General features: G+C 41.1%; 1 protein-coding gene across 17 annotated transcripts in view; it reads right to left on the bottom strand.

Annotated features, from left to right (window-relative positions):
• MYO18A (myosin XVIIIA) overlaps window positions 1-27,038 on the bottom strand; it is a 449,667-nt gene that overhangs the window by 30,951 nt on the left and 391,678 nt on the right. For 12 of the 17 annotated variants that reach the window (XM_077480380.1, XM_077480383.1, XM_077480369.1 and 9 more), the window contains 5 exons: window positions 25,605-25,688; window positions 7,500-7,637; window positions 6,157-6,342; window positions 2,620-2,759; window positions 2,046-2,090 (listed from right to left, as the gene is read on the bottom strand). In XM_077480380.1, coding sequence (XP_077336506.1) covers window positions 2,046-2,090; window positions 2,620-2,759; window positions 6,157-6,342; window positions 7,500-7,637; window positions 25,605-25,688 — 593 coding nt within the window. The remainder of the gene's footprint in view (window positions 1-2,045; window positions 2,091-2,619; window positions 2,760-6,156; window positions 6,343-7,499; window positions 7,638-25,604; window positions 25,689-27,038) is intronic. The other 5 variants (XM_077480382.1, XM_077480371.1, XM_077480387.1 and 2 more) reach the window with 1 other exon arrangement.

Here is a 27,038-nt window from a genome sequence, read left to right as displayed (position 1 = left end):
AGGGCCCGAGATGCCCCCGCTGACATCACTCGGGAGAGGGGAGAGAGAGAGAGAGAGAGAGAGACAGCCAATCATGTTATAGCTGAGAAGAGCTGTGAAATTAGGTATAGCAGGCTTTTGTTTTATAAATCACTCACACAGAGGCACACAGGATTACAACACAGAGGGGATGGTATGAAGATGTGAAAGTTACTTGAGCAGCAAGAGTTGAGGGTGCATGCACCTGTCACAAACTGACAGGCAGAGAGGGGAGGGGAATAGAGCACAGAGGAGATAGATAGCAGGCTGCGGATGATGGAGGCACATACGGGTGACTCCGGCTGCTGAGCCCTGATATATCGGAGTCAGCATGGGGGGGGGGGGGGGGGGTTTATAGCCAGGCAGGATCAGCCAGGTATTTTAGCTGATACAGAGGGCCAAATGACACAGCACAACCACTGTGCTTTAAAGGAACAGGATCTTTTTTTGGGGGTTAAACGCTTTAAAGAAGAATTTTTATTGCCATTTTGGCTGGAGCAGGCCCTTTAACAGGACATACATTCAGAGTTTCTTTTGTTGACTACTCAGCAAATTAACAAGGAGTATGAACATCAACCATGGCAAGAAGCCGTCTCTGTGGACTAAAAATCTATTCACTGGCTCTAAATTCTTTTTTTTTAATTCTCCAGAACTTGATTGGCTATTTGAAGTGAACACTGTGGAGAGAGAAGAATGCCTCTTTTATTGGCTCCATTCAGTCTGGAAGCATGATGTACTTTCAATATCACATTTGTTGAATATACAGAGTTCTAAAAACAAATGTTTTCAGCAAATGTGCCATAAAAAAACACAAGACAAAATGAGAATTTATGAGCACTTTCCCTTAGTCCATATTAAGTTCTACTAAATTATGTTCTGCAAGAAACCAGGGTCTCAAAATGATTTAACCTGGGAATGCACTGGAGGAACCATGATGCCACACAGGTTTCATTCCTGCCGTATTCTCCATTGTTGCAATAGTGATACATCTACAGTTAGCCGTCTACACTTATACTCGTCATAATCACATAGGTATCCAATTCAACAAGACACGCAGACAGCAAACAATGTGTGATCTGTGTCTCAGTCACTCAGACTGAACAGGCTGATCACTTCCAGAGTCACTGCCTCCGGTCAGTGAAGTCAGATTAAGACTGCATTTACAAACCTACTGGAAAATAAATCTACAGATAGACACAGGGTCAGTAACTAATATTTGTACTTTTCCCAATAGTACATATTTGTCCAAGTTAAAGAACTCAAGTATTTTTTCTCATCAACAAATCCAAAACTTTAGAGAGGGGTGACTTTAGGGCTTGTTCACACCATATATTGTGTCCGTGCATGTGCCTTTTTTTGTATGTTCCTGTGCATTTAGGGCAGCCCATTAATTTCAATGGCCGGCCCTACATCTATGAAATGCACATACATTAAACAGGCACAACTTTTTCCATTGCACCAAATCGCAGAATCATGTGTTTTGGCGGCTGGCACACACGTTTACGAGATGCAAGGGGGCGCCGTTAAAAATGAATGCCACCCATGTGCATCTGTATAAGGCAGCATGTTTTCGTGCAGTGTGAGGAAATGTATGACTTTGCGCGTCTTCCCACACCGAATTAGCCCTCACTGCAGCAGACATAATACAGAGGGATTTACCTAACCTATATAATTAAACATTATGACTCAATGAATGGGCAGCAGACTGCACAGGTATAGCCAGCTTCACTGTGTGAAAAGAAGCAATTCCACAGGACAATCAACAAGTTGCAACCTTTTTTATACTATATTGTAAATTGCTGCAAGAATAAATAGGTTAGGAAGTTTAAATACTTTTGAAAAGAAACCTTCATAATCTAGTCAATGGGATTAACAAAACAGACATGCACTTGTCTGGGTGAGATGGGAACCATGCAGTTATGTAAGGGATCTTTCCAGGGAAGGTAACAGAAAGGGGAGTTATTGTTGCTTAATGCATGCTGAAATTAAGGGCAATTTAAAATCATAACTTAACACCATGTCCTCACTTTTTATTCTTGCGTTTATGATACTTGGTCACCATGTCCTGTAGACTGAAAACATGGAAATAAAATAAAACATGAGAGAGTGTCAGATGAAAAAATAAAAGTAACATGAATGATGGAGTAACGGGCCCCATTTATCAAAGTGTGAGATGTATTGTTCAGACAGGTCATGCAGCCCACCAGCAACCATACAAATTCTTCTTTTTTGTTTTCCTATACTGCAAAGGGAAAACATGACTGTACTTTGTTGGACACAGGCTGTCTGAAGCAATGTTCTCTCAGCTGTCCATTTTATAACTAAAGTCCAATGTTTTTTAGAGATTCAATGGATGTCTCTACAGCCAGTCACTTCTGAGATAATTCTGCTGTTTAGCCCAAAGTGATGAAATCTAGGAAAACGGTTACCGGGGTCCAAAAGTGTTGGTAAATGTGGCTGAATACAAAAACATGGCTTACCCTAATAAATTTGACCACTGAGAAACAAACGAGATAATACAACATTAGGGCTAAATGTCTGCTATTACTAAAGAAAATGCAATTATAGCAACCACCATAAGAGAGCCAAAGGGTCCTATACCTGTTAATGAGGTCTTCATTATCATCACTCTCCATCTCGTCTTCTATGGCGGCTTGAAGATCCCCGATGCGCTTAAAAGCAAGTTTCAGATCTGATTGCAAACTCTGATTTGCAGCTTCCAAGCTCTCCAGATCCATTTCCTACAGAAATATGAAACTTTTCAGTGTTACCATATACAGTAGCCTGTAAAGAGTGAACATAGCAGTATGTATTAACCAGCAGTGTCTTTAGCCCTTTTCGATGCATAAGCCAATATGAATTCAACACAAACCTTTGCATGGAGGAAAGTAATGTGAAGTTAGGGAATACATATGACCTAAAGTTGTATGGACTGATATACTGTAAATACAAGAAAAGTTATATAATTTAAAAATAAACATTATGAAAACCATTGCAGCTTATTCAAGATGCAAAAAAAATTGTATACACAAATGTGATTTACCGTATATACTCGAGTATAGGCCGACCCGAATATAAGCCGAGGCCCCCAATTTACCCCCAAAAAAACTGGCAAACTTATTGACTCGTGTATAAGCCGAGGGTGAGACATGCCTGTCCATCCCTGTGTGTGTGTCCGTCCATCCATGTGTGTCCGTCCATCCCTGTGTGTCCGTCCATCCCTGTGTGTCCGTCCATCCATCCCTGTGTGTGTGTGTGTCCATCCATCCATCCATCCCTGTGTGTGTGTGTCTCCATCCATCCATCCATCCATCCCTGTGTGTGTGTGTCTCCATCCATCCATCCATCCATCCATCCCTGTGTGTGTGTGTCTCCATCCATCCATCCATCCATCCCTGTGTGTGTCTCCATCCATGTGTGTGTGTGTGTGTGTGTGTGTGTGTCCAGCCTACCTTTGTCCCGAGCCTCCGTCCCGTGCCTTGCCTCCTTGCCTCCGTCCCGTGCCGTGCCTTGCCTCCTTGCATCCGTCCCGTGTCGTGCCTTGCCTTGCCCCCGTCCCGTCCCGTGCCGTGCCGTGCCTTGCCTTGCCTCCGTCCCGTGCCCTCTTCGTCGGCGGCCATTGTAAAGTTCAAAAGCTGCGCCGCCGCCTTCGCCTGTGATAGGCGGAACACTGAATTTCCCAGCAGCCTGTGTTCCGCCTATCACAGACGTCGTATCATCCTCGTCCGTAGTACGAGGATGATACGATGTCCGTGATAGGCGGAACACAGGCTGCTGGGAAATTCAGTGTTCCGCCTATCACAGGCGAAGGCGGAGCCGGAGGCGCGGCTTTTGAATAGAATGGCCGCTGTCTGTCTGCTCGACACGCTGATCGAGCGGGCAGACAGCGATGACTCGAGTATAAGCCGAGGGGGGCACTTTCAGCCTCAAAAAAGAGGCTGAAAATCTCGGCTTATACTCGAGTATATACGGTATATATACAGTATTTCACACCCCTCACTTTTTTTTTTAAATATTTTACTATCTCTTTTCATGTGACAACACTGAAGAAACAACACTTTGCTGCAACGTAAGGTAGTGAGTGTATAGCTCATATAATCATCTTATTTTTTATTATAACTGTATTGTCTCCCTTTTATATTGTAAAGTGCTGTGTAAACTGTTGGTGCTAAACAAATCCCGTATAATAATAATATGACAGTGTAAATTTGCTGTCCCCTCAAAATAACTCAACACACAGCCATTAATGTCTAAACCGCTGGCAACAAAAGTCAGTATACCCCTAAGTGAAAATGTCCAAATTAAGCCCAATTAGCCATTTTCCCTCCCCGGTGTCATGTGACATGTATTGTTACAAGGTCTCAGGTGTGAATGGGAAGCAGGTGTGTTAAATTTGGTGTTTTTTCTCTCAGTCTCCAATACTGGTCACTGGAATTTCAACGTGGCACCTTCTGGCAAAGAACTCTCTGAGGATCTGAAAAAAATAATTGCTGCTCTACATAAAGATGGCCTAGGCTATAAGAAGATTGCCAAGACCCTGAAACTGAGCTGCAGCACAGTGGCCAAGACTATACAGCTGTTCAACAGGACAGGTTCCACTTAGAACAAACCTCGCCATGGTCAACCAAAGAAGTGCACGTGCTCAGCATCATATTCAGAGGTTGTCTTTGGGAAAAAGACATATGAGTGCTGCCAGCATTGCTGCAGATGTTGAAGGGGTGAAGGGTCAGCCTGTCAGTGCTCAGACCATACACCACACACTGCATCAAATTGGTTTGCGTGACTGTTGTCCCAGAAGGAAGCCTCTTCTAAAGATGATGCACAAGAAAGCCTGCAAACAGTTTGCTGAAGACCAGCAGACTAAGGACATGGATTACTGGAACCAAGATAAACTTATTTGGTTCAGATGGTGCCAAGCGTGTGTGGTGGCAACCAGTGAGGAGTACAAAGACAAGTATATCTTGTCTACAGTCAAGCATGGTGGTGGGAGTGTCATGGTCTGGGACTGCATGAGTACTGCCGACACTGGGGAGCTACAGTTCATTAAGGGAACCATGAATGCCAACATGGACTGTGACATACTGAAGCAGATCATGATCCCCTCCCTTCGGAGACTGAGCCGGCGGGACAGTATTCCAACATAACCCCAAACACACCTCCAAGATGACCACTACCTGGCTAAAGAAGCTGAGGGTAAAGGTGATGGACTGGCCAAGCATGTCTCCAGACTTGAACCTTATTGAGCATCTGTGGGGCATCTTAAAACAGAAGGTGGAGAAGTGCAAGGTCTCTAACAACCACCCGCTCCGTGATGTCATCATGGAGGCGTGGAAGAGAACTCCAGTGGCAACCTGTGAACCTCTGGTGAACTTCATGCCCAAGAGGGTTAAGGTAGTGCTGGAATATATATATATATATATATATATATATATATATATATATATATATATATATATATATGTATAGTTGACACTTTGGGCACAATTTGAACATTTTCCCTTAGGGGTGTACTCACTTTTGTTGCCAGCAGTTTAGACGTGAATGGCTGTGTTTTGATTTATTTTGAGGGGACAGAAAATGTACACTGTTGTCATATGAAAATATATAATAAAATAATTACAAAAATGTGAGGGCTATACTCCCTTTTGTGATATTATATATACTGTAATAGAGTGACTACTTGCATTTTACAAGCACTTTTATGCAGTTCTACTGGGTATTCCTGACAGGCAGGGAGGGAGAGGGGGAGAGAGAACAGCACATGACATAAGACCTACCCCAAAAATAAGCCCTACTGTGTCTTTTGCTGCCAAAATTAATAGAAGACCCAGGCAAATTTTTGGGGAAACGTGGGAGATATTATATATATATATATATATATATTTTTTTTAATTATTATTATTATTTATTTTGTTTTATTTTAATTGTTTTAATACCAGGTCAACATCAACAAGTGAAATGACTGAAGTAACCAACAGCACCACACTAACATCCCTCAAATAGATAACAGGTATTTAATTGGCTCACAAAGCAAGGGCCTCAACAGTATTTATGCCACAGGTTCACTATTAACAGAAGTAGTCCAAAATGGCAAAAAGTATAATAAATCTGTACTGTAGCAAAACACCTATAAATTACCAGTTCATGTCTTTTGCGGCTGGCTTCAGCCTCTTTTTTGGCCAGTTCTCCCATCTCCTCTTTCGTGTCCCTGATCTGTCGTTGTATCCTTTTATTTTGTTCCTTCTCACGGTTTTCTGCAGCGGCTCGCTGATCTCGCTCTTCTGTCAGCTTTTCTATGTTTTCTTTTAACCGGGCAACCAAACTCTGTAGGAGGAATAGCATGAGACTGTAAATGGCGTACTCTATTTTGATTTTGAAAACTGTCACACATACAAAAAAAAAAAAAATACGGTATTTGAGTTTTGTGTATTTTCTTTTAAAGTGGACCTGGACATAAGAAAAAACAAACACAAAAAAGTTGGTAACATCTAGAAATAATAATTGTGTCTAAGCAGTACACTGAAACATCTACCTTTTTTTCTGGAATGCCATCAGAAAACACCTTTACCTTCACAGCTGTATATCTTCAGTGTGAGGTAATCACAGCTCTGCTGTCTCTAACTGCTAGTCTTACCAAAAAACTTGGACTAAGATTTTGTGATGTCACTGCTGTGATGCTTAATGTTCATCTTGCTGGAGAGAAGGCTGTACCTGATGGCATGCAGTGCAAGATATCCTTGCTTATGCTTCATCCATTCTGTAAACTGATGTTTTCTGCACATCTCCTGCTTCTTTTTGAATATTACCTTACCACCTATCAGGGACAGCTATGACATAGGAAAGCCAAGCCCTGGCTCTAACAAGATGTCTTCCTCTATACAGAGACACAGTGCTAAACAAAGCATGGTAAGTCAGTATTACAGAGATCAGCTGCAGAAAGCCTATGGAAAATATTGGCAATTAGACTTTTGTTTTCTGCTGCTTTTTGGGCAGAGCTTCCATGGTCCACTTTAGGTCTCGAAGTCTTACTTTGCAAATTTTTCTTTATATTTGGTGTAGAATATAATTCTACAAAATCAAAAAATCAAAATCAAAAAATGTGAGATACATTTTATGAAGCATTAAGGAAATTTCTGTTGATTTGTAGCACTAGGAAGGTACTGCTCATTACAAGCTTTAAAGAAGCCCTTTGCATAGAGCCAACCATTTTGTTTTGGAAGGAGCATATGTTTATTATAATTAACAGTACTGGATGTCTAATATTTGTACAATGGTCCTTTAATAGCACTTGTGCTGAATGTGATCCACGTTTAGAACTCAACTGGTACTGCCCTTGGGGGTTATTAAATCTCTACAATATAGGTTATTTATGGTAATACCAGAACATATGGATCAACTGAGCACAGGTGCATACAAAGCATACCAACATAACCATAGATGCAATGAAATCATTCACGCAAGAGGTCAGGGACTCGTCATACCTCCATGCGCTTCACTTGTGTTCTCTCAAATTCCAGCCGTGTTTCCAGTTCTCGAATTTTGGCCTCTTGTCTGCTTACTACAGATTTATCCACCATAGACTGCTCCAGGAACTCCAGCTGACTCTGCAAGCCTTGTAACTGTACAATGAGAAACATGTGTCACTGAAACTACCAAACAAGCAATGAAATGCTGCCATTACACAGCATTTACAACCCCCTGAATGATATTTAAAGTAGTATTTGCATTGTTCTGTTTTTGAAAAACGAACATAAATAGAGATTGCATTTACTGGCTCCCGTGACAATTGTCCTAAAATTATCTGCATTTCTTACTTATTGGCTTTACTGAACAGGAAAGAGTCTGATCTGATTATACAAATATTCATATTACATAGGATTGAATCATCTTTTGTGTTTGGTAAGATTCAGTGCTCAGCCATCACTGGTCACACAAAGATCAATGGGCAGATAACCAAATTACAATGGGTTGATAGTACATCCCTGTGCATTGAGTATTTATTTTGTAAAAGAGCAGCTACATGGAAAATGTTAAATATGACTACTTATGGATGGAGGAGACACAAAAATACCACCTGTTACTTTTAAATAAAGGGTAATAACAGAAATGGATAGAAGAACATGAGAAAGTAAGACTTTTCAGAAGATGATCAAAAAAAAGGTTATGGTCTCCTACTTAGCACTGTACAAAGCATAACAGACATAGCTACATGAAAAAAGTTGATTAAGAACCTAAAATTGCACAGCTAACCATATAAAAAAAAAAACAATGAGTGAAAATCTTTTTTTTTTTTTTGCTGGGTATCAGAACAGGAAGTGAACAGAAATCTCCCATCCCAAACAGGGACACTGGCAGCAAGAAAATCAACTGGTCTAATAGAGTGGAGAAGGGGTCAAAACTTTGTCACCTTTTCACTACCACCTGGAGAAAATTTCCTTCAGGCACAAACCAGATTATAAAATCAGAAAGTGAGAAGAAATGGCCTCAATGGGTCACACAGATATCTTACAAAAAACATTTGCAGGTTATCTCAACAAGGTAAAACAATGTACTGCTATCAGTAAGTGGGATCATTCATTATAACTGGAGCCCTCATTAAATTTTCTATGTCAAATTATCTACACCCAAGTATATCGTCTAACAGGTTACCCAGAAATGGCAGTGGTTTTGTCCTCTAGCATGGTAATACCCTCAACCAAAGGCAGATATGTTTGTCTTAATAAGAAGCTTTGCAAGGACATAGACTAGAATGGATAAAATGATATGAGACCAGGGAAGAATGATGAGAACTGGGAAATACATACCATCAGAACATGTTAAGAAAGAACGAGGATTGTCAAAGATAGAAGTTTTGAGACAAGTATAACGAATGAGCAATATCAACTGGAATGAAAACCTTACCTAATGTTTCTATGATTTCATGACCCTATAAGGCTACACTTATGATAAAAGATGCTTAATGTGTTAGGAGATGTCTGCAACCAGAGAGGCTTCTATTTTCCATGAAAAGGCTCTGTTGTGGCAAAGCTAGTTAACTGAAGCCTTTCAATATGAGTCCTTGATGCCAGGCAGGAGTGGAAGTAACAATAAATACAAGAGGAGATAACAGAGTCAAGGAAAAGGATTCTTGAAATTGAAAACGATGGCGAAAATAAAAAACAAAAAAAAGAAGGGGCAGCCATAGAAAAGATAGAAGGCAAACTAAGCCTATTAACATGGCTGGCAGGACAAAGAATTCCCTTTCCTAATGGTTCACACTCAAAACAATGCAGATGTTTTTTCTGAGTTAATGTGAATTGCAAAGATTTTGAAAGAACCCTCAACGTGCCACCATGAAAAACTGCAACCTGGACTATTTTTGAGAACGTAGCACACAGCAACACAATGCACAGAGTACTCACATCTGTGTGATGTGGTGGGCTATATTACAGGTGCATGTTTTTTAACCATTGTCTTACTGGGCACATATACCCCTTCCTTTTTTCACAAAAATAGAACTTTCTTTAAGTGGTATTTAATACTCACTGGGTTTTGTATTTTTTGCTAAACAAAAAAGGACCAAAAAAACCCCCCAAATAAACAGTTTTCATAGTTTATTATGAAATTTTGCAAACAAGTCATTTCTCTCCTTCTCTGATGTGTGCTTATTAGGCTGCACTGATAGGTGGCACTGATGAAACAGTACTGATGGGCACTGGTAGTTGGCACTGGTTAGCAGCACGGGTGGGACCGATGTCCCTTTTACAGAAGCCGGTAATCTGCATTATGTTTTTCCCCTCGTGCTGTCAGCGTGAGGAAACCCCCCCCACCCCATAACCGGTTTCGGTTTATATCATGTGATCAGCTGTCATTGGCTGACAGCTGATCACGTAGTAAAGGGCCATGTGATCACGGTGACCAATCACAGCAGATCACATGACAGGTGTAAACAGCTGAATATGTGTGGGTGTTATTAAGGAAGGATGGCAACTCATACATTGTGGTTGTGGTGTAAATGAGCTCTTTGGGTTTTTAACTGCTTCCCATGCATGTCAAAATGACGGATGGGCGGGAACCCTATTGTTCTGGGAGGACGCCATCCAACGGCCTCCCAAGAACGGGGCCGTGGTCCAGTATGATCTGTCACCAGCTGTGTCCACTGGACACAGTGGATGACTTATCGGTGTACCGGCCCACTGCCGGTACTATGTGATTGCTGTGACCAATCACAGCAGACCACATGACAGTTGTAAACAATCAATGGCTTTCTTTCATGCCATTCAATGTATACAATTGTGCTAGCTGTGATTGGTCACAGTGATCACATGGTACAGACACAGCCAATCACAGGCCATTTGTACCATGTGATTAGCTGTGGCCAATCACAGCTAATCACAACAATACACCCTGTCATTTAGAAAAAAAATGTGCTTATAGCAGTGAAATTCACGTAAAAAAAAAAATCCTGATCAACTCCCCAGAGTGGTACAGTGTTTATATGGTAACACTGTATTGCTCTGGTCACAGTATGTAAGAAAAAAAATGAAACAAAAAAAAATATAAAAAAATGTAATTTTTTTTTACAGGATGTCACCATTCAGTGTCCCTGACCACCGACACACCAGTTATATGATGACGCTGTACAGCACTGTAGTGACTGTATATATAAAAAAAATTCAAGATGTGATAAAACACTTTTTTTTAAAAAGAAATGTCCAAAAAATTGTGACTCGCCATGCCTCTTACTAAATATCATGGTCTACGTTCCAAAAGGGTAATTTGGGGGGTATTTGCACTGTCCCTGAGTTTTCCAACTATACACTGATTTGGGTTATTTTCACCAAAAAAGTAGCAGAATACATTTTGGCCTTAATTTGTAAAGAAAGATTATTTATTTGCAAACTTATAACCAAAACGAAGAAAACGTGTTTCTTTCAAAATTGTTGGCCTTTTTTTTTATTTAGCAAAAAATAACAAAACCCATCCGCTCACCAACCCAGTGCATTAGTATGTAGATGAAAGTGGCCTCAGCCAACACCACTCCAGCCATGCCCCCTTGACATGTTCTGTCCCGCTCACCAGGGCTTGGTCACCTCTGTGACACGTCAGGGGGCGTGGCTGGAGCAGTGCTAGCTGAGGCCACATTCATCCACATAGCAATGCATTGGTGAGTGGCGCCTTTTCTTCTCTTTGATAGTGCACCTATACCTCTGAATGGTGCACTGATGCCAGCTCCCTTCACTGCAACCGGCGGGGAGACCTGTCTCAGCTTAGAACGGCACTGTAAGTTTCATTTAGATTTCAGATACATTAAAAAAAACGACAGCTGAATTTTCATATGCCAATTCAACATGATGCAAGGAGAAAAACAAAAGATTAAGAATGTACATGCAAATCAGAAAGAAGGGTTCAGATAAGAAGGGATAATGTACAGAAAAGACAAAAAGAAAAATCTATAAGATATTGACTCTTTCTTTCCTTCAAGTCTACATTAATCCACCACTGAAGAAGTGTCTCCCCCTCCACCCCCTTCCCTTCCAGGATATTGATTGGGAATTACTTAATGCGCTTTATTTACTTAGTTTCACTAACATGGCTCTTAATTACCAATGACAAATGTATTAAATGAAAGAACTGCAGACAGGAACCTTAGAGGGGTTGGAAAAGGTCATGGAGTGATTTCTTCTCTGTGTCATCTTATAAATGGGACATATAAATAAACTTCTGGAAAATAATGGTTTAACAACCTGAAATATGTCCAGAATAGAAGCATTCTGTCTAGTAGTGTATCGCCTGGACAGGCTAATCAAGCAGTAATGTTGCACAAATAACACTAAATTAAAAAAAACAAAACGCTTCCCATTCCAACACCACATACAGTAGTGCTCAAAAGTTTGCATACCCTGGCAGAAATTGTGAAATGTTGGCATTAATATTAAAAATATGACTGATTGTTCCAAAAAACTGTCTTTTATTTAAGGCTTGCAATCACATGAAGCCATTTATTATTACATAGTTTTTTGGATACTTTTTAAATCGTAACACAAATCACCCAAATGGCCCTGATAAAGTGTTTACATACCCTGGAATGTTTGGCCTTGGTACATACACAGAAGGTGGCACACACAGGTTAAAATGGCAATTAAAGTTCTATTTCCCACATTTGTGGCTATTTAAATCACAATTCGCGTCTGTGTATAAATAGTCAATGAGTTTGTTACCCCTCACATGGATGCACTAAGCAGGCTAGACACTGAGCCATGAGGAGGTAGAAAAGAACAGTCAATAGACCCACGCAACAAGGTAATGAAACTTTACAAAGATGGAAAATTAGGGGCTCTTTTGATACCAAGCCAAGGTCAGGTAGACCAAGAAAGATTGCAGGCAAAACTGGCAGAAGAATTGCTCAGGATACAAAGAAAAACCCACAGGTAACCACAGGAGCACAATTTGATATTCAAACAAAGAGGATCTGCATGTTTGAGCTGCCAGAAGGAAGCCTTTACTGCGTCAATGCTGCAAAAAAGCCAATGAGGCATGTCAAGGTGTTGCATATTGCAACCAGGCTTTTTTGTGGAACTTGTACAGTAAAGGTTTCTTTCTGGCAACTTGACCACACAGCTCTTTTTTGTTAAAGTATCATCGTATTGTTCTCTTTTAAAACAATCACACCATCTTTTTACAGAGCAGTCTGCATTTCTCCTGAGGTTACATGTGGGTTTTTTTTTCTTTGTATCCCGAACAGTTCCTGTGGCAGTTGTGGCTGAAATCTTTCTTGATCTACCTGACCCTGGCTTGGTGTCAAGAGATCCCCAAATTTCCCACTTCTTATTAAGTGATTAAACAGTACTGACTGGCATATTCAAAGCTTTGGATATCTTTTTATATCCTCTTCCATATTTGTAAAGTTTTATTACCTTGTTGCACAGGTCTTTTGACTGTTCTTTGCTACCTCCCCATGGCTCAGTGTCTAGTCTGCTTAATGCATCCATGTGAGAGCTAACAAACACATTGACTATTAACACACAGACACTAATTGCGATTTAAAAAGCCACAAATGTGGGAAATTAACCTTTAATTGCCATTTTAATCTGTGTGTCACCTTCTGTGTCTATACCAAGGCCAAACATTCCAGGGTATGTAAACTTTTTATCAGGGCCATTTGGGTGATTTCTGTTATCATTACGACTTAAAAAGAATCCAAAAAACTATGAGATAATAAATGGCTTCATGTGATTACTATCATTAAATGAAAATACAGTTTTTTGGTATGATCGGTCATATTTTCAATATTAATGCCAAAATGTCACAATTTCTGCCAGGGTATGCAAACTTTTGAGCACAACTGTACATTCATATAATAGCTTCAACTCTTCTGGAATTATTTCCAAAAGATTTTGAAATGGGGTTTTGGGAATTTAAGGCCATTCAGCAAAAAAGCAGTTGTGAGGCCAGGTAGTGATGTTGGGTGAAAAAAACTGACTTGCAGATGTCATATCAAATCATCCTGAAGGTGTTCAACAGGTTAGGGGCCAGGGCTCTGTACAGTCTATGGGAGTTTATCCACACCAAACTTATCCAATATGTCTTTATGGAGCTGGCCTTGTACTGTACTTTTTTTTTTAAAACAAATGCACTTATACTGTACCTTAAGCAAGAACTTATTTTCTGGACAAAAGGGGATGGTTAGTACCCTGGTTATGTTTTTTCTTGTTTGTGTCTAGGGAGATCGACTTTGACTTTCAGTGCTGGATAAACAGCGGTAAACGAGAAGGAATCATCCCATAAAGGACGAGTCATTGTAGTGGGTTTTGGTTTTAAATACACTTTACTACATGTCTACTTTGTCGTTTTACTACATGACAAAGGATTTGTAAAGCACTATGGGTTAGCTAAAGAGACAATGCAATGTATACTGCCTGCTTTGAGGCTCTGTTTTCTTACATAGTTTCATAGTTAGTCTGATTGAAAAAATAAAAAAGTCCATCTAGTTCAACTATTCAACTGTGAAAAAAGCTTTCCGTATTTGGAGATTAATTCTTTTTTCCTCCAGACATAAAGCGTGTCCCCTTGTCCTCTGTGATGGCCTTAAAGTGAATAACTGAACACCAAGCTCACTATATGGACCACTTATGTATTTATATCAGACTGTCTGAATTAAACACCAGACTCAGCCATCCTATGATCAATTAGTCATTGCAATGAGTAACAAAATGTGTGAGTGTATGTAAACTTGTTGCCAGCTAATAAAGTCAGTAAACAGGCATTTAATATCAAACAAAATTATTAAATGTTCAGAGAGTGCAATGCAGATGTAAGTGCCACCCACAGGCTCACAAGGAATGGGCAGCAAAGCGGCTAAGTGGTTGGCACTTCTACCTAGCATCACTAGTGTCGTTGGTTTGAATCCGAACAATGGCCCTACCTGCCTGGAGTTTGCATTGTTCTCCCTGTGTCTGCGTGGGTTTCCTCCGGGTACTCCGGTTTCCTCCCACACTCCAAAGACATGCTGGTAGGTTAATTGGCTCCTGTCTAACTTTGCCCTAGTATGCGTGTGTATGAATGTGAGTTAGGGACCTTAGATTGTAAGCTCCTTGAGGGCAGGGACTGATGTGAATGTGCAATATATGTGTAAAGGCGCTGCATAAATTGATGGCACTATACAAGTATCTGTAATAAATAAAAATGCTAAATATTAACATGCAATATTTCATATTTACTTGCCATGCTATCATGAGCATAATAAATACATCTTTTACAAAACCACTATACATTCTCTTTAAAATGGGAGTAGGAGTAACTAAGTAATTGCGTGCTCCCGCTAGTGAGATGAATGACATTCAGTGCAAGGATGTGCCTTTTAAACCGCAAAATAAAATGGCCAGTCCACCATTAAAGGCAAGGTTATATAAACAGCAGTAATATTTACTCGTAGTTAGCTCAATCGCTTAGGCATGTATATTTCAGATAAACTGGTCATTAAAATAGATATTTTCCTACCAACTGCTGGCTTCCTGTTTGGTCATTTCATTGAAGCATGGTGTTTGTATAATCACTGCAGTCAATTTTTCCACTATTTTCTATAGATGATTGTTGTTTTGTTTTGTTTTTTTATATATGTAAAGCAACTTGTATTCTAGCTTACTCCACAGTTTGTGGCTTACTTGCAGCCTTTGTTTTGCAGCAGACCCCTATGAGGAACATGGATGATCCAACACGGAAAACTTGCAGGCATAAAAGACCACATACGTTGCTTGTCAAATGCTGACCATTCTATCTGCAGAGGTTTTGCCAAAGGCAGCACATCTCCACCACTGTACTACACAATTCAGCATTAGGTTTAAACTACAGCTAAGCAAACACTACAAGAATAATATATTATGCAAAACATATCTTTAGCCTGTGGCTCCTCATCACCTGAAAGCATACACATTAATTCTGCATCCCAGCAAATCATTTCTTCCAGCCCAGTGATTTTTTTTTCCTCCTGGCTCAACTGAAAATACAGAGGCAGTGACCACAGCACTCTTTAAATTAATGACGCAGTGTTTAATATATGAATGCACAGATTTATGGATCATTGTTTTGGGCCTAGCTCCTGTGAACCCCGTAAGGCGCACCCTGACGTCTGAGATATGTGTTATCATAGATTATATTATGCCTCATTAGACTGAAACTTAGGGGTCGATGTCACAATTTGCATTAGTGTAATAATGTTTGCTTAGCTCTTTTCAATCAAGTCGTATGATTTGTCAAAATGTCAATTGCAAATGGATGCCGACTGCCAAAAAGTAACAATTAGCAGGTTAGTTCCAGGGTTAGGAAAGAATATGCTACAATTGTTAATTGGTTAAAGATATCAAGCAAGAAACTAAAAAAGAAAGACAACTGTGTGTGTGTGTGTGTATATCTATCGTTCTATATAGATAGACCTAATGTACATATATACACATACAGTCCTGTGCAAACGTTTTAGGCAGTTGTAAAGAAATGCTGTAAAGTAAGAATGCTTCCAGAAATATATATTTTAATTGTTTATTTTTATCAATTTAAAAAAAATGCAAAGTGAGTGAACTCTAGAAGAAAAAGCAAAATCAATATTTGGTGCAATTATCCTTTGGCTTCAAACTAGCATTAATTACTTTAGGTACCTTTTGCACAGTTTTTGAAGGAACTTAGCAGGTAGGTTGTTCCAAACACCTTGGAAAACTAATCGCATAAATTCTGTGGATGTAGGCTGCTTGCAATCCTTTTGACTCTTTGTGTAATCCCAGACATGCCCCACGATGTTGAGATGAGGGCTCTTTGAGAGACCAAACCATCACTTCCGGACTCCTTGTCCTATATGCTGAAGATGGTTCCTAATGACATTGGCTGTATGTTTGGGGGGGTGAGATTGTCCTCCTGCTGCAGTCAAATGAGTAAAAATTTTAAATATTTGGCTGTAGCAGGAGGCAGTTAGTTAGCCGAAGGGTTGAAGAGCAGTACAACAATGAATGTCTGAATGTCTGCAGGCAACAGTAAAGCATGCAGTACAACAATGAATGTCTGAATGTCTGCAGGCAACAGTAAAGCATGCTTCTAGGTTTCTTGAAAGTTTGGGGCTGCGATTCTGCAAATGGAGTTGGAGATATGGACAGGATCAATGGTGTCCTCAATGCTGAGACATACAAGAAATATCCATCATGCTATACCATCAGGGAGGCGTGTTATTGGCCCCAAATGTATTCTGCAGAAGGACAAACCCAAACATACAGCCAACGTCATTAAGAACTATCTTTCAGCCTAAAGAAGAATGAGGAGTCCTGGAATTGATAGTTTGGCTCCCACAGAGCCCTGATCTCAACATCATCAAGTCTGTCTGGGATTACATGAAAACATGGAAAGATTTGAGGCAGTCTAATATTCACAGAAGATCTGTGGTTAGTTCTCCAAGATGTTTGGAACAATCTACCTCCTGAGCTCCTTCAAAAACAAGTGCAAGTGTACCTGGAAGAATTGATGCGGTTTTGAAGGCAAAAGGTGGTCACACCAAATATTGATTTAATTTGGATTTCTTCTTCTTAATTGATAAAAATAATCTATTAGTACTTCTATTTCTGAAAGCATTCTTAGTTTACAGCATTTTTTTACCTGCCTAAAACTTTTGCACATTACTGAGAAGGGATGGACTGTCAGCACAAATCTGACTGTTGGAGGTCAGGGAGGCTGTTCTCCCAGCACAGCCAGAAAATGGACCACATTGGGATGGATGTGTTCTTATGCCTAGGGTGGTCAGTTTAAAATAGAAAAGTAGGGGATTAACAAGATCACCTGGTATTTTACAAAATGGAAGCAATACAAAGAGAACAGGATCATTTTAAGTTCGTGTAACAGACAGACATATATCAGGAATATGAACTGTGGTAATATGTTCTTTAAGTGCTGGAAGAACTAAGCATTGTGACAGTTGGCACAGTTTTACAAGGACTGATATGAATAGAGACGGGTCCCTATACATGGGATTTCTCGGTGCAAACCTTTAATATTAAAAGTCCACTGAAAGTGGACTTTTCCTTTAAAATGATGTTAAAGAATAAATATAATCAAATAATAATTTTACCTACAACCTAATAAATAACTGCATCATGCCAACAGTCAGTAGTGTTGAACATTAACTGCAGAATCTGCTCCGAAATGCTAAAGAGGAGAAATTAGGCGATTGACGCATTGATATCACATGGGGTGGGAAGAGAGTCTTCAGCCCTATGTACGATAAGTTACATTTGAATTGACTTAGATCTTACCTAGGGATTCATCTCCTTGCTTTTGGTGGCAAAATGGGCAGCAAGAGAGTGAAAAGGAGAATATAATACTGCAAGTGTTGGCTTTAAAATTATCCTGATGCTTTGCCCATCCTGGGAAATCATTCACCCCAACAAATAGACTAATAATTCCCAGGTTAGGTCTAAAATACTATTAACTGCCATCATAAGCAGATCATTTAAAGGCATCTGAACTCTGAAAACAAAATGGCTTCTTAATGGCATTACAAGAGCTCATTAGAAGTACATTTCAGCAGTCTGTTGCCATTAGGCACAGAGTACATTTGGGAAATGGAAGTGATTTTCAGGTGCAGTGTAACTACTTGACAGTCAAAAGGTAGCATTTCACCAGAACATGCTGAACACATTTATATCACTGAATAAAGCGACACAAATTCACTTCACATTAACAGGACTTACAATGCAGGCGAGAAAAGAAATTCTAAAGATGCCATACATTTTATAAATTCGATTTTTTGGGGGCAGGTACACAGAAAAAGTGTGATTGACTGCTGTTCCCTTTCTATAGTTATTTCGAATATCCCCACAAGAGACATCTGAAGATGGATTAAAACACTGCAGTATGGTAATGACAGGAGGAAGCCTACACATTACATCAAGAACATGCGCTACAAGCCATTTGTATTCACTCTGTGCTTAAGTGTTCTAATTGCATTAATAAAGATACAGTCAATTGTGACCTCTGTCTGCAATCACAATCTTGCTATGACTTGTGTAGTAATTAAGTAAAAAAGTAGATAAAAGTCCTTCTGAAAAGATAAAAAGGTTCTATTTTCAAAGCAATTATGCGTTTCAAGTTTTATCAAATTATTCTGAAGCTTTCTACACAACTGCGGTTATTAGGCATATTAAATCTGTATATAGTCATCATCGGTGGTTTCTACAGAGAAACTCAAGTCATTTATACAAATATTGACATCCTGAACATAAAAGAAAATTCCAATTTAGCTGGTACTAGGAAACAGACATGCCAGGCTATACACGTAAAGGCACCGTTGAGGACCCATTGAAATGTTTGTGTTGCATGAAGTGTACTCTAATGCACCAAAAAAGGCACGTTCGCTATTTTAGGCTATGCATTGGGAAAAGTGTGTTGGGGTGCCATTTATATGAATAGCAATTTGGTGCCCCTACACGCATAGCAGAATTACTGTGATGCATGAGTGTAAATGGCAGGGTCAGATCTAGGGGGGTGCTGGGGTGGGCTATGACCCCCTGGTCTCGGAGAATGCATCTATTCATCTATGAGCCAGTATGATGCAGACAGTTGATGTAAGGAGGCACTTTGGGGACAATCCATGTAGAGGAGACCCGATGCAAGGGGGCACTCCTGATGGGGAGACCCGATGAAAGGGGGCACTCCTGATGGGGAGACCCGATGAAAGGGGGCACTCCTGATGGGGAGACCCGATGAAAGGGGGCACTCCTGATGGGGAGACCCGATGAAAGGGGGCACTCCTGATGGGGAGACCCGATGAAAGGGGGCACTCCTGATGGGGAGACCCGATGAAAGGGGGCACTCCTGATGGGGAGACCCGATGAAAGGGGGCACTCCTGATGGGGAGACCCGATGAAAGGGGGCACTCCTGATGGGGAGACCCGATGAAAGGGGGCACTCCTGATGGGGAGACCCGATGAAAGGGGGCACTCCTGATGGGGAGACCCGATGAAAGGGGGCACTCCTGATGGGGAGACCCGATGAAAGGGGGCACTCCTGATGGGGAGACCCGATGAAAGGGGGCACTCCTGATGGGGAGACCCGATGAAAGGGGGCACTCCTGATGGGGAGACCCGATGAAAGGGGGCACTCCTGATGGGGAGACCCGATGAAAGGGGGCACTCCTGATGGGGAGACCCGATGAAAGGGGGCACTCCTGATGAGGAGACCCGATGAAAGGGGGCACTCCTGATGAGGAGACCCGATGAAAGGGGGCACTCCTGATGAGGAGACCCGATGAAAGGGGGCACTCCTGATGAGGAGACCCGATGAAAGGGGGCACTCCTGATGAGGAGACCCGATGAAAGGGGGCACTCCTAATGAGGAGACCCGATGAAAGGGGGCACTCCTAATGAGGAGACCCGATGAAAGGGGGCACTCCTAATGAGGAGACCCGATGAAAGGGGGCACTCCTAATGAGGAGACCCGATGAAAGGGGGCACTCCTAATGAGGAGACCCGATGAAAGGGGGCACTCCTAATGAGGAGACCCGATGAAAGGGGGCACTCCTAATGAGGAGACCCGATGAAAGGGGGCACTCCTAATGAGGAGACCCGATGAAAGGGGGCACTCCTAATGAGGAGACCCGATGAAAGGGGGCACTCCTAATGAGGAGACCCGATGAAAGGGGGCACTCCTAATGAGGAGACCCGATGAAAGGGGGCACTCCTAATGAGGAGACCCGATGAAAGGGGGCACTCCTAATGAGGAGACCCGATGAAAGGGGGCACTCCTAATGAGGAGACCCGATGAAAGGGGGCACTCCGAATGAGGAGACCCGATGAAAGGGGGCACTCCGAATGAGGAGACCCGATGAAAGGGGGCACTCCGAATGAGGAGACCCGATGAAAGGGGGCACTCCGAATGAGGAGACCCGATGAAAGGGGGCACTCCTGATGGGGAGACCCGATGTAAGGGGGCACTACTGATGAGGAGACCTGATGTACAGTGGGACTCTGATAGAGACATCTGATGTAAGGGAGCACAGGCTCTGTTTACTAGCATTTCCCAAGTCATATCAGCGTGTGACAAACTCACACATTCTGTTGACATTATGATCCCTGACTTTTTTGCTGCACCCCCAGATCAGGTGGGCTAGATCTGGCCCTGGTAAATGGGCTCTTAGGCCTTTTTTCATGCTGCCTGCATGCAAACTCCTTAGCTTTAGCAGCTGTCACTTGCATGCATAGTGAGGGGCAGTGTGATGCACATTTAAGCGCAAAATTTACTTTATTTTTAAGTGTCAAAAGCGAACATCCATGTCTCCACAAAGAAGCACGCCACATTGTGCTTGCGGTAAAAATGCTACGCTGGCATTTTATATCAGCTCACCACACCTCCCCCATCTGCATTGCAGTGTAAACTGGGCACATAGTTAGGTTGAAAAAGACAATTCTATCTAGTTCAACCAATAAATAAATCATACAATCCCATATACACAATCTTTCACCCACAGTTGATCCAGAGGAAGGTGAAAACCCCCAGCAAAGCATGATCCAATTTACTACAGCAGGGGTAAAGGTAAATTCCTTCCTGATCCCCCAAGAGGCAATTTTACCTATAAATGTTAGTACCAAGTTATATTATGTACAATAGGGAAAGAATCCAGGCCTTTTTTTAAAGCAAATCTACTGAGCCTGCCAGAACTACTTCTGGAGGGAGTATATTCCACATTTTCACAGCTCTTACTGTGAAGAGAGCTTTCCGTATTTGGAGGTGGAATCTTTTTTCCTCTAGACATAAAGAGTGCCCTCTTGTCCTCGGATGACTTTTAAGTGAATATCTCAACACCAAGTTCACTATATGGACCACTTATATATTTATACATGTTGATCATATCCCCCTTTAAAACATAAAAATAATTGTTTGCCATTTGCCATGTGCCCATTTGTTGGTTATCTAGTACAGAAAAAAGCCAATCACCATATTATGCGTGAATAAGCCCCTAGGCCTGGTTTACACATTTGCATGTTTATGTGCACTTTGGAACATACAAAAATGCATGTGTTCTAAAAAAAAAAAAAGAAAAACATTTTAGATTAGAGAGTCCACATTTTTGCATCACAAATGTGCATTGTGTTGCAGTGCATTGGTAAAGATGAGGTATGTCTAATTTTCTGTGCATTTTCATGTGCTGTGATGCCCAATAAAATAATAAAATAACAATGCAAATGCACTAAAAATGGACAAAAGCAGACACCGATAGATTTCAAGTTATACCTGAGGTCCTGTTTGGAGCCAGCTGGCTGAAAATTACAGCACATGTGGAACAAAAACAGGTTCTGGGTTCTAAATCTGGCCACTATGTAAAGTGCACTCTAGTAAAAAAAAAAAAAAAAAAAAAGACTAAATTTTACAGAAAAGAGAGGTACCTAGAAGTGCACATTTCTACATGAGCATAAATTGTGCCCTCTAAGCCCAAATGCCAGGCTATTGTAATTGCGCATAGCTCCACCACTTTATCGTAGTTCTGGAGTGATCTGGTCCCACTTTGGCCTCTTGCACATTCTTATCAGCCAGATATTGGCTACTAGGAATGTGGAGGGCTTAAGTTGATTTAGTATAGGCATAAAAAATGTAAATGACTGCTAGTCGGTTGTACATTTAACAACATTTTTTTAAATCTGTATGCATTGCAGCTTTAAGTATACACTGTAAATCCTACCCTCCATTTAAAAAAATTATCCTTATTTTTGAAGCTGCTTCTACTAAGGGCTTCCCTTCTCTGCCCTACCTATATGGCAGGGCATCTGACCATTGAATGCACAACTCCAGCACCTCGCAAATGAGCGCTTAGCTTGCCCAACTACGCATGCGCAGTCCACTCTCTTGAAGCTAAGCTCAGTGCTCTGCGAGTGACAAAATGCATGCCTGGTTAGCCAAGTTGAATTCTCGTAGCCAAGTGCTTGTTCGTGAGGTGCAGGAGCCACGCATCCAATAGTTGGACCTCCTGACTTCCAGGCAAGACCGAAAGGAGAAGCCCATGGTAGAAGCAGCTTCAAGAATGTAAAGTAAACTTAAAGCGGAGTTCCACCCAAAAACTTCCACTTTAAAGGGAGGCCACCCCCTGAAATGCCACATTTAGCATGGACATGGGTCCCAGCTCCCACTTCCTCCCGGCGCATCGCGGCACCGAAAGGGAGATCCCCTCTTCCCCCCCAGCAATCATCTGGGACATGTCACAGGTCCCAGATGATTGCCCGGCCAGTCACAGCGTGCGGTGCGGCTCGCTGATGCGCAGTGGGTGCCGGGCTGTGAAGCACAATGCCAGGCCGCCGAGAGGAGGGGGAGACAAGCAAGGCTTCGTTACCCAGCATCGCTGGATCCCTGGACAGGTAAGTGTCTGATTATTAGAATTCAGAAGCTGCAGTATTTGTAGCTGCTGACTTTTATTTATTTATTTATTTATTTTTAAGTAGAACTCTGCTATAAAGCTGTAAAGCATGTGGAATTTAAAAATAACCCTTTAAATCCATACTACACTTTTTATGAATGGCAACTTTATCCAAACAGCTGCGACGAGAACTTACTAACAATGGAGAAGCCAGAATCTGGAGCAGCTGTGCATAGTAACCAGTCAACTTCTAGTTTTTATTTGCAAGTACAACTGAACAAGGTGAAGCTAGAAGCTTAATAAATATCCCCCAATAAGGGTAGTGGGGCAAGGCTAAATCTGACATGAGGTCCTTACTGCTTTCCCAGACATCAATAGGGAGATATCTCCCAAACCCTAGAACAGTGGTCTCCAAACTGTGGCCTGGAGGCCAGATGGGGGCCCTTTGTTGGCCTTTATCTGGCCCTTTGGGCACTGTTCCTCTCACTTATACGAGACACTATTTCTCCCACTGACACCATCTATGGAGCTCTTTTCTTCCTACGAACACCAATGATGGGGTTATATTGCTTTGACTAACACCAATGATGGGGTTCTATTCCTTCCATTGACACCAACATCCGGCCGCCTAAAGTCTTAAAGCGAATGTATAGTCATAATTTGAACTTTTACCTAAGCCTATAATAAGGCTTACCTGTAGGTAAAAAAAAAAAAATATTCCCCTCGCAATGAGCCGCCGACTGCAGCGGCGCATGCACACAGGGGATTCTCGGCTGGAAGCCCCTGCAGACGCCAGACCCTGCCGGAAGGAAAACTCCTGCACGCATGTGTGGGAGTGACGATATCGCTGCTCCAGCCACTCACAGCGACAGAACCGCAATATCCAGAAGACACGCCGAGGGAACATGTCAGCTCCCTCGGCGTGCATCGGGTGTGATGTCGGGTGGCTCGTTCAAAGGTAAGGATTTTATAATGAGCTAGTATGCGGTGCATACTAGCTCATTATGCCTTTTGGCTTGCAGGTGTGAAAAAAAAAAAACCTCAGAGGGTTTACTACCGCTTTAAGGACAGTAAATTGGCACTTTGCTTAAAATGTATGGAGGCCTCTGCCCTAGAAGGACCAAACAGACTCGTAAACCAAATTTTTTGCGAATTCTCTAAAAATAAAATATAGAGAACCTAAAGTATACATAAGCTCAAGAACAAAACTCTAATATATTGCAACTAATTAGTCCTTATAGTTGGTGGCTGCATTAATTTATGTTTTTCAGGCTTCTTTCAATTTTTTTCCCACCTGGCATTTTGCCAACAACACATTAACTCTCCCAGGTGACAACAATCACTGACTGTACTGTATATAGATGCACTGTCACTGTAGGCTGCTTTCTCCTAAAATTAACTCTCCCCAATCATCTCCATAACTGGGAAGAGCCGATAGCACAGGCAGAGTGCACAAGACATTACGCTGGATTTGTGGCAGGATCAATGGGTATTTTTTGCATTTATTGAGCATATATAACAAAACTTGACTAAACTTAAAACTTAACAAAACAAAATCAATGGTACATTTAACAGACCAGAAGAGAGCTAAAAAGAGAAGCTCGTTGTAAGGGCTTACAAACACTTTAAGGAAGTACCAATACTATTTAGGCTGGAAAATCACAAATGTTCTGGAGTTAGGAAGGGATTTTTCCATAAGTTTTTGTACTGAGATTTAAAAGGAGTATAGTGGTTTTTACATACACACTTTCTTTGAGGACAGGCCTAAAAAACAAATTATAATTTTCTTAGGCAAATATAAAATCTTGCAAATGAATATTTTTTTTTTGTGTGTACCACTACCAAGTATTAAAGGTTTATTTGCAAAAAACAAAGCTTTTTTTATAAATACTAAAATAAATAATAAAAACATTAGTTTAAAAAGGTATTCACAAAAAAGTTGCTCAAAATATTATCATTTATAGCCTAAGATAAGAAGGCACTCCCCTGCTCATCCCTCCTCCAAGCTAACAGACTAGCTGGAGACTGCACGGTCCACTGTCAACTCTTTCCTGTGAAAACTGGAGGTTCAGGGAAGCAGCATTGAAGCAGCAAGTGTCAGCATAATTGTAAACTACAATTTTAAATTTAAACTGATGAATGTTCATCTTATTGCACTCAAAGTGTTAGCGATAAGTGCTTTCATATTACCTTAACTTGTGTCTTTTACATCTGCCCGGAGCACAGCTTCAAAGTACCAGCACCTCAAAGTGACAACTACTGATTATTAGTTTTACACGTAGTGACACTTTTGGAGTTACAGTGAGTGCATGTTTAGGATCACAGAAGCATGGCCACACACAATTAGAGATCCCTGTGTTATAAACAGGTTTTGGAGTTTTTAGTCGCTGAAGATTAGTATTGCCAAACATGGGACCTCCAAATGTATATGTACTTTGTCTAAGGTTACTTTTAACTGCTATATATCTGGTCATCCTGTGTTGGGTGCAGCTCTTTTGTGACTTAGCTGACTGTAAAATGAATACACAGCCCATTAATGATGATACATGCTATATTCTTCATTAGTTTATAAGCTTCTATGACTAATGTTTTAGCACATAACAGGTGCTGAACTACAGGTGACAGGTACACTTATATTTAGTAAATAATGTATATACTTTATCCAAATACATGCAGGTCTGCACTGATTACTGTATACCCCAGCTAATGAGATTAGGAAATCTTCTCTTACCTTTTCCTGCAACTCTTGCCTCTCTTTACTGCCTTCCTCCAGCTGAGTATGCAGGTCATTGATCTGCGCCAGGTCTCGGGAGGACTGTGAATAAAAAAAAACAGGTTTCAGGGGATGGTTTGGTGAGAAAAAGATTACGCTTTAGTAAAAGCCAAGAAATATTTATTGTAAAGCAGTCTCTGCTCACTCTCTGGGTTCCCAGGCTCAACTAACTGGGCCAAAGTAAAAAAAATCAATTCACTTTATTTACATTACAAGCAGATAATCTATTGATACAGTTGTGCATTTAATTAAACTGGATGTTTGCAGACAGCAAAGTTTTGTGCGAGCGGTCTTCCACCCAAACGAGCAGAACATAGAACAAACACACCACCCTGGGTGCTTCAGGCCGGGACCTATGGCTCATCTACAGCAATACAGCACACTAAATATTTCTTTTCTAATGTATACTATTCAAAAAAACTTTCTACTAATGGCCAAAAGGCTAACAAGGAATGCACGGATACTACAAAACAATTCAGTGGTAACCCCTGTAGAAAATAAAACTATGGAGTGACAGTAACAAGATGAAATGGGAACCCCCTGAACTAGATGGAAAAGGCCAGAGCAGAAAATAGCTGTCTGTTATCAGGCCAAGACATCCACCGGCATTTAGTGTAAAGACCATTTTACACTATCTTCAGAGAAAATCCTGACCTGCTTCAAAGCGTTGCTCCTGTGCTGCCCAGATGAGCGAGGTGTCACTCTTTAGCTGATGCAATTGCTGTAGAGTGTAAGTGGCCAGAGAAAGATTGTCCCCTCTCTGATTTGGGCAGCGAGGGAGCGACAATGAAAGCAGGTAATTCTGTACAGTGTTTTGCTCTGTAAGATATTCCTGTTGCTGATGCTTTCCTAGCAATGACAGGATCCCTAGTGTAAACCTGTCTCAACGCTACACAAACTTGGATGATAAATTGAACTACCAGTCAACTGTGGATGGTCATATAGGAAGTCGATTTAAAATGCCCAATTATTCATATGCCCCTAGATGTTCAGCCACAGCTTTGACTCTTTGTTCCTAGAACCCAGACCAGTCCCAGGGAATACCAGATTGTTGATACATATGTCTATAGTAATTCTGCCTTCAAGTTGTCATGGAGAATTTACATAGACTGATTGCATCTAGAACCAAGCTGCCACCAAAACTTAAATGGCATTAGAGTACGCCAATGAAGCCAATTAGTAAAAAAACAAACAAAAAAAAAAAAAAAACGGGTTGATTTACTAAAACGAATGTGTCTGCCTGGTTTCTTCTGGGTTCTTGAGTTTTCTCCCACAACCCAAAGGCATAACGGTAGGTTAATTGGTATCCTCTCAAAATTGCCTCTAGTTGTGTATGATTCTGAAAACTGGAGAGTGCAAAATCTGGTGCATCTGTCCATAGTAGCTAATCAG

Source organism: Lithobates pipiens, unplaced genomic scaffold, assembly GCF_037356315.1.
Source record: "Lithobates pipiens isolate NorthernLeopardFrog02 unplaced genomic scaffold, aLitPip1_a1.2 Scaffold_16, whole genome shotgun sequence".
In the NCBI taxonomy this organism is placed as follows: Eukaryota; Metazoa; Chordata; class Amphibia; order Anura; family Ranidae; genus Lithobates; species Lithobates pipiens.
The sequence above is the reverse complement of the archived record's forward strand: the minus strand, read 5'-3'. Positions and strand labels throughout refer to the sequence as shown.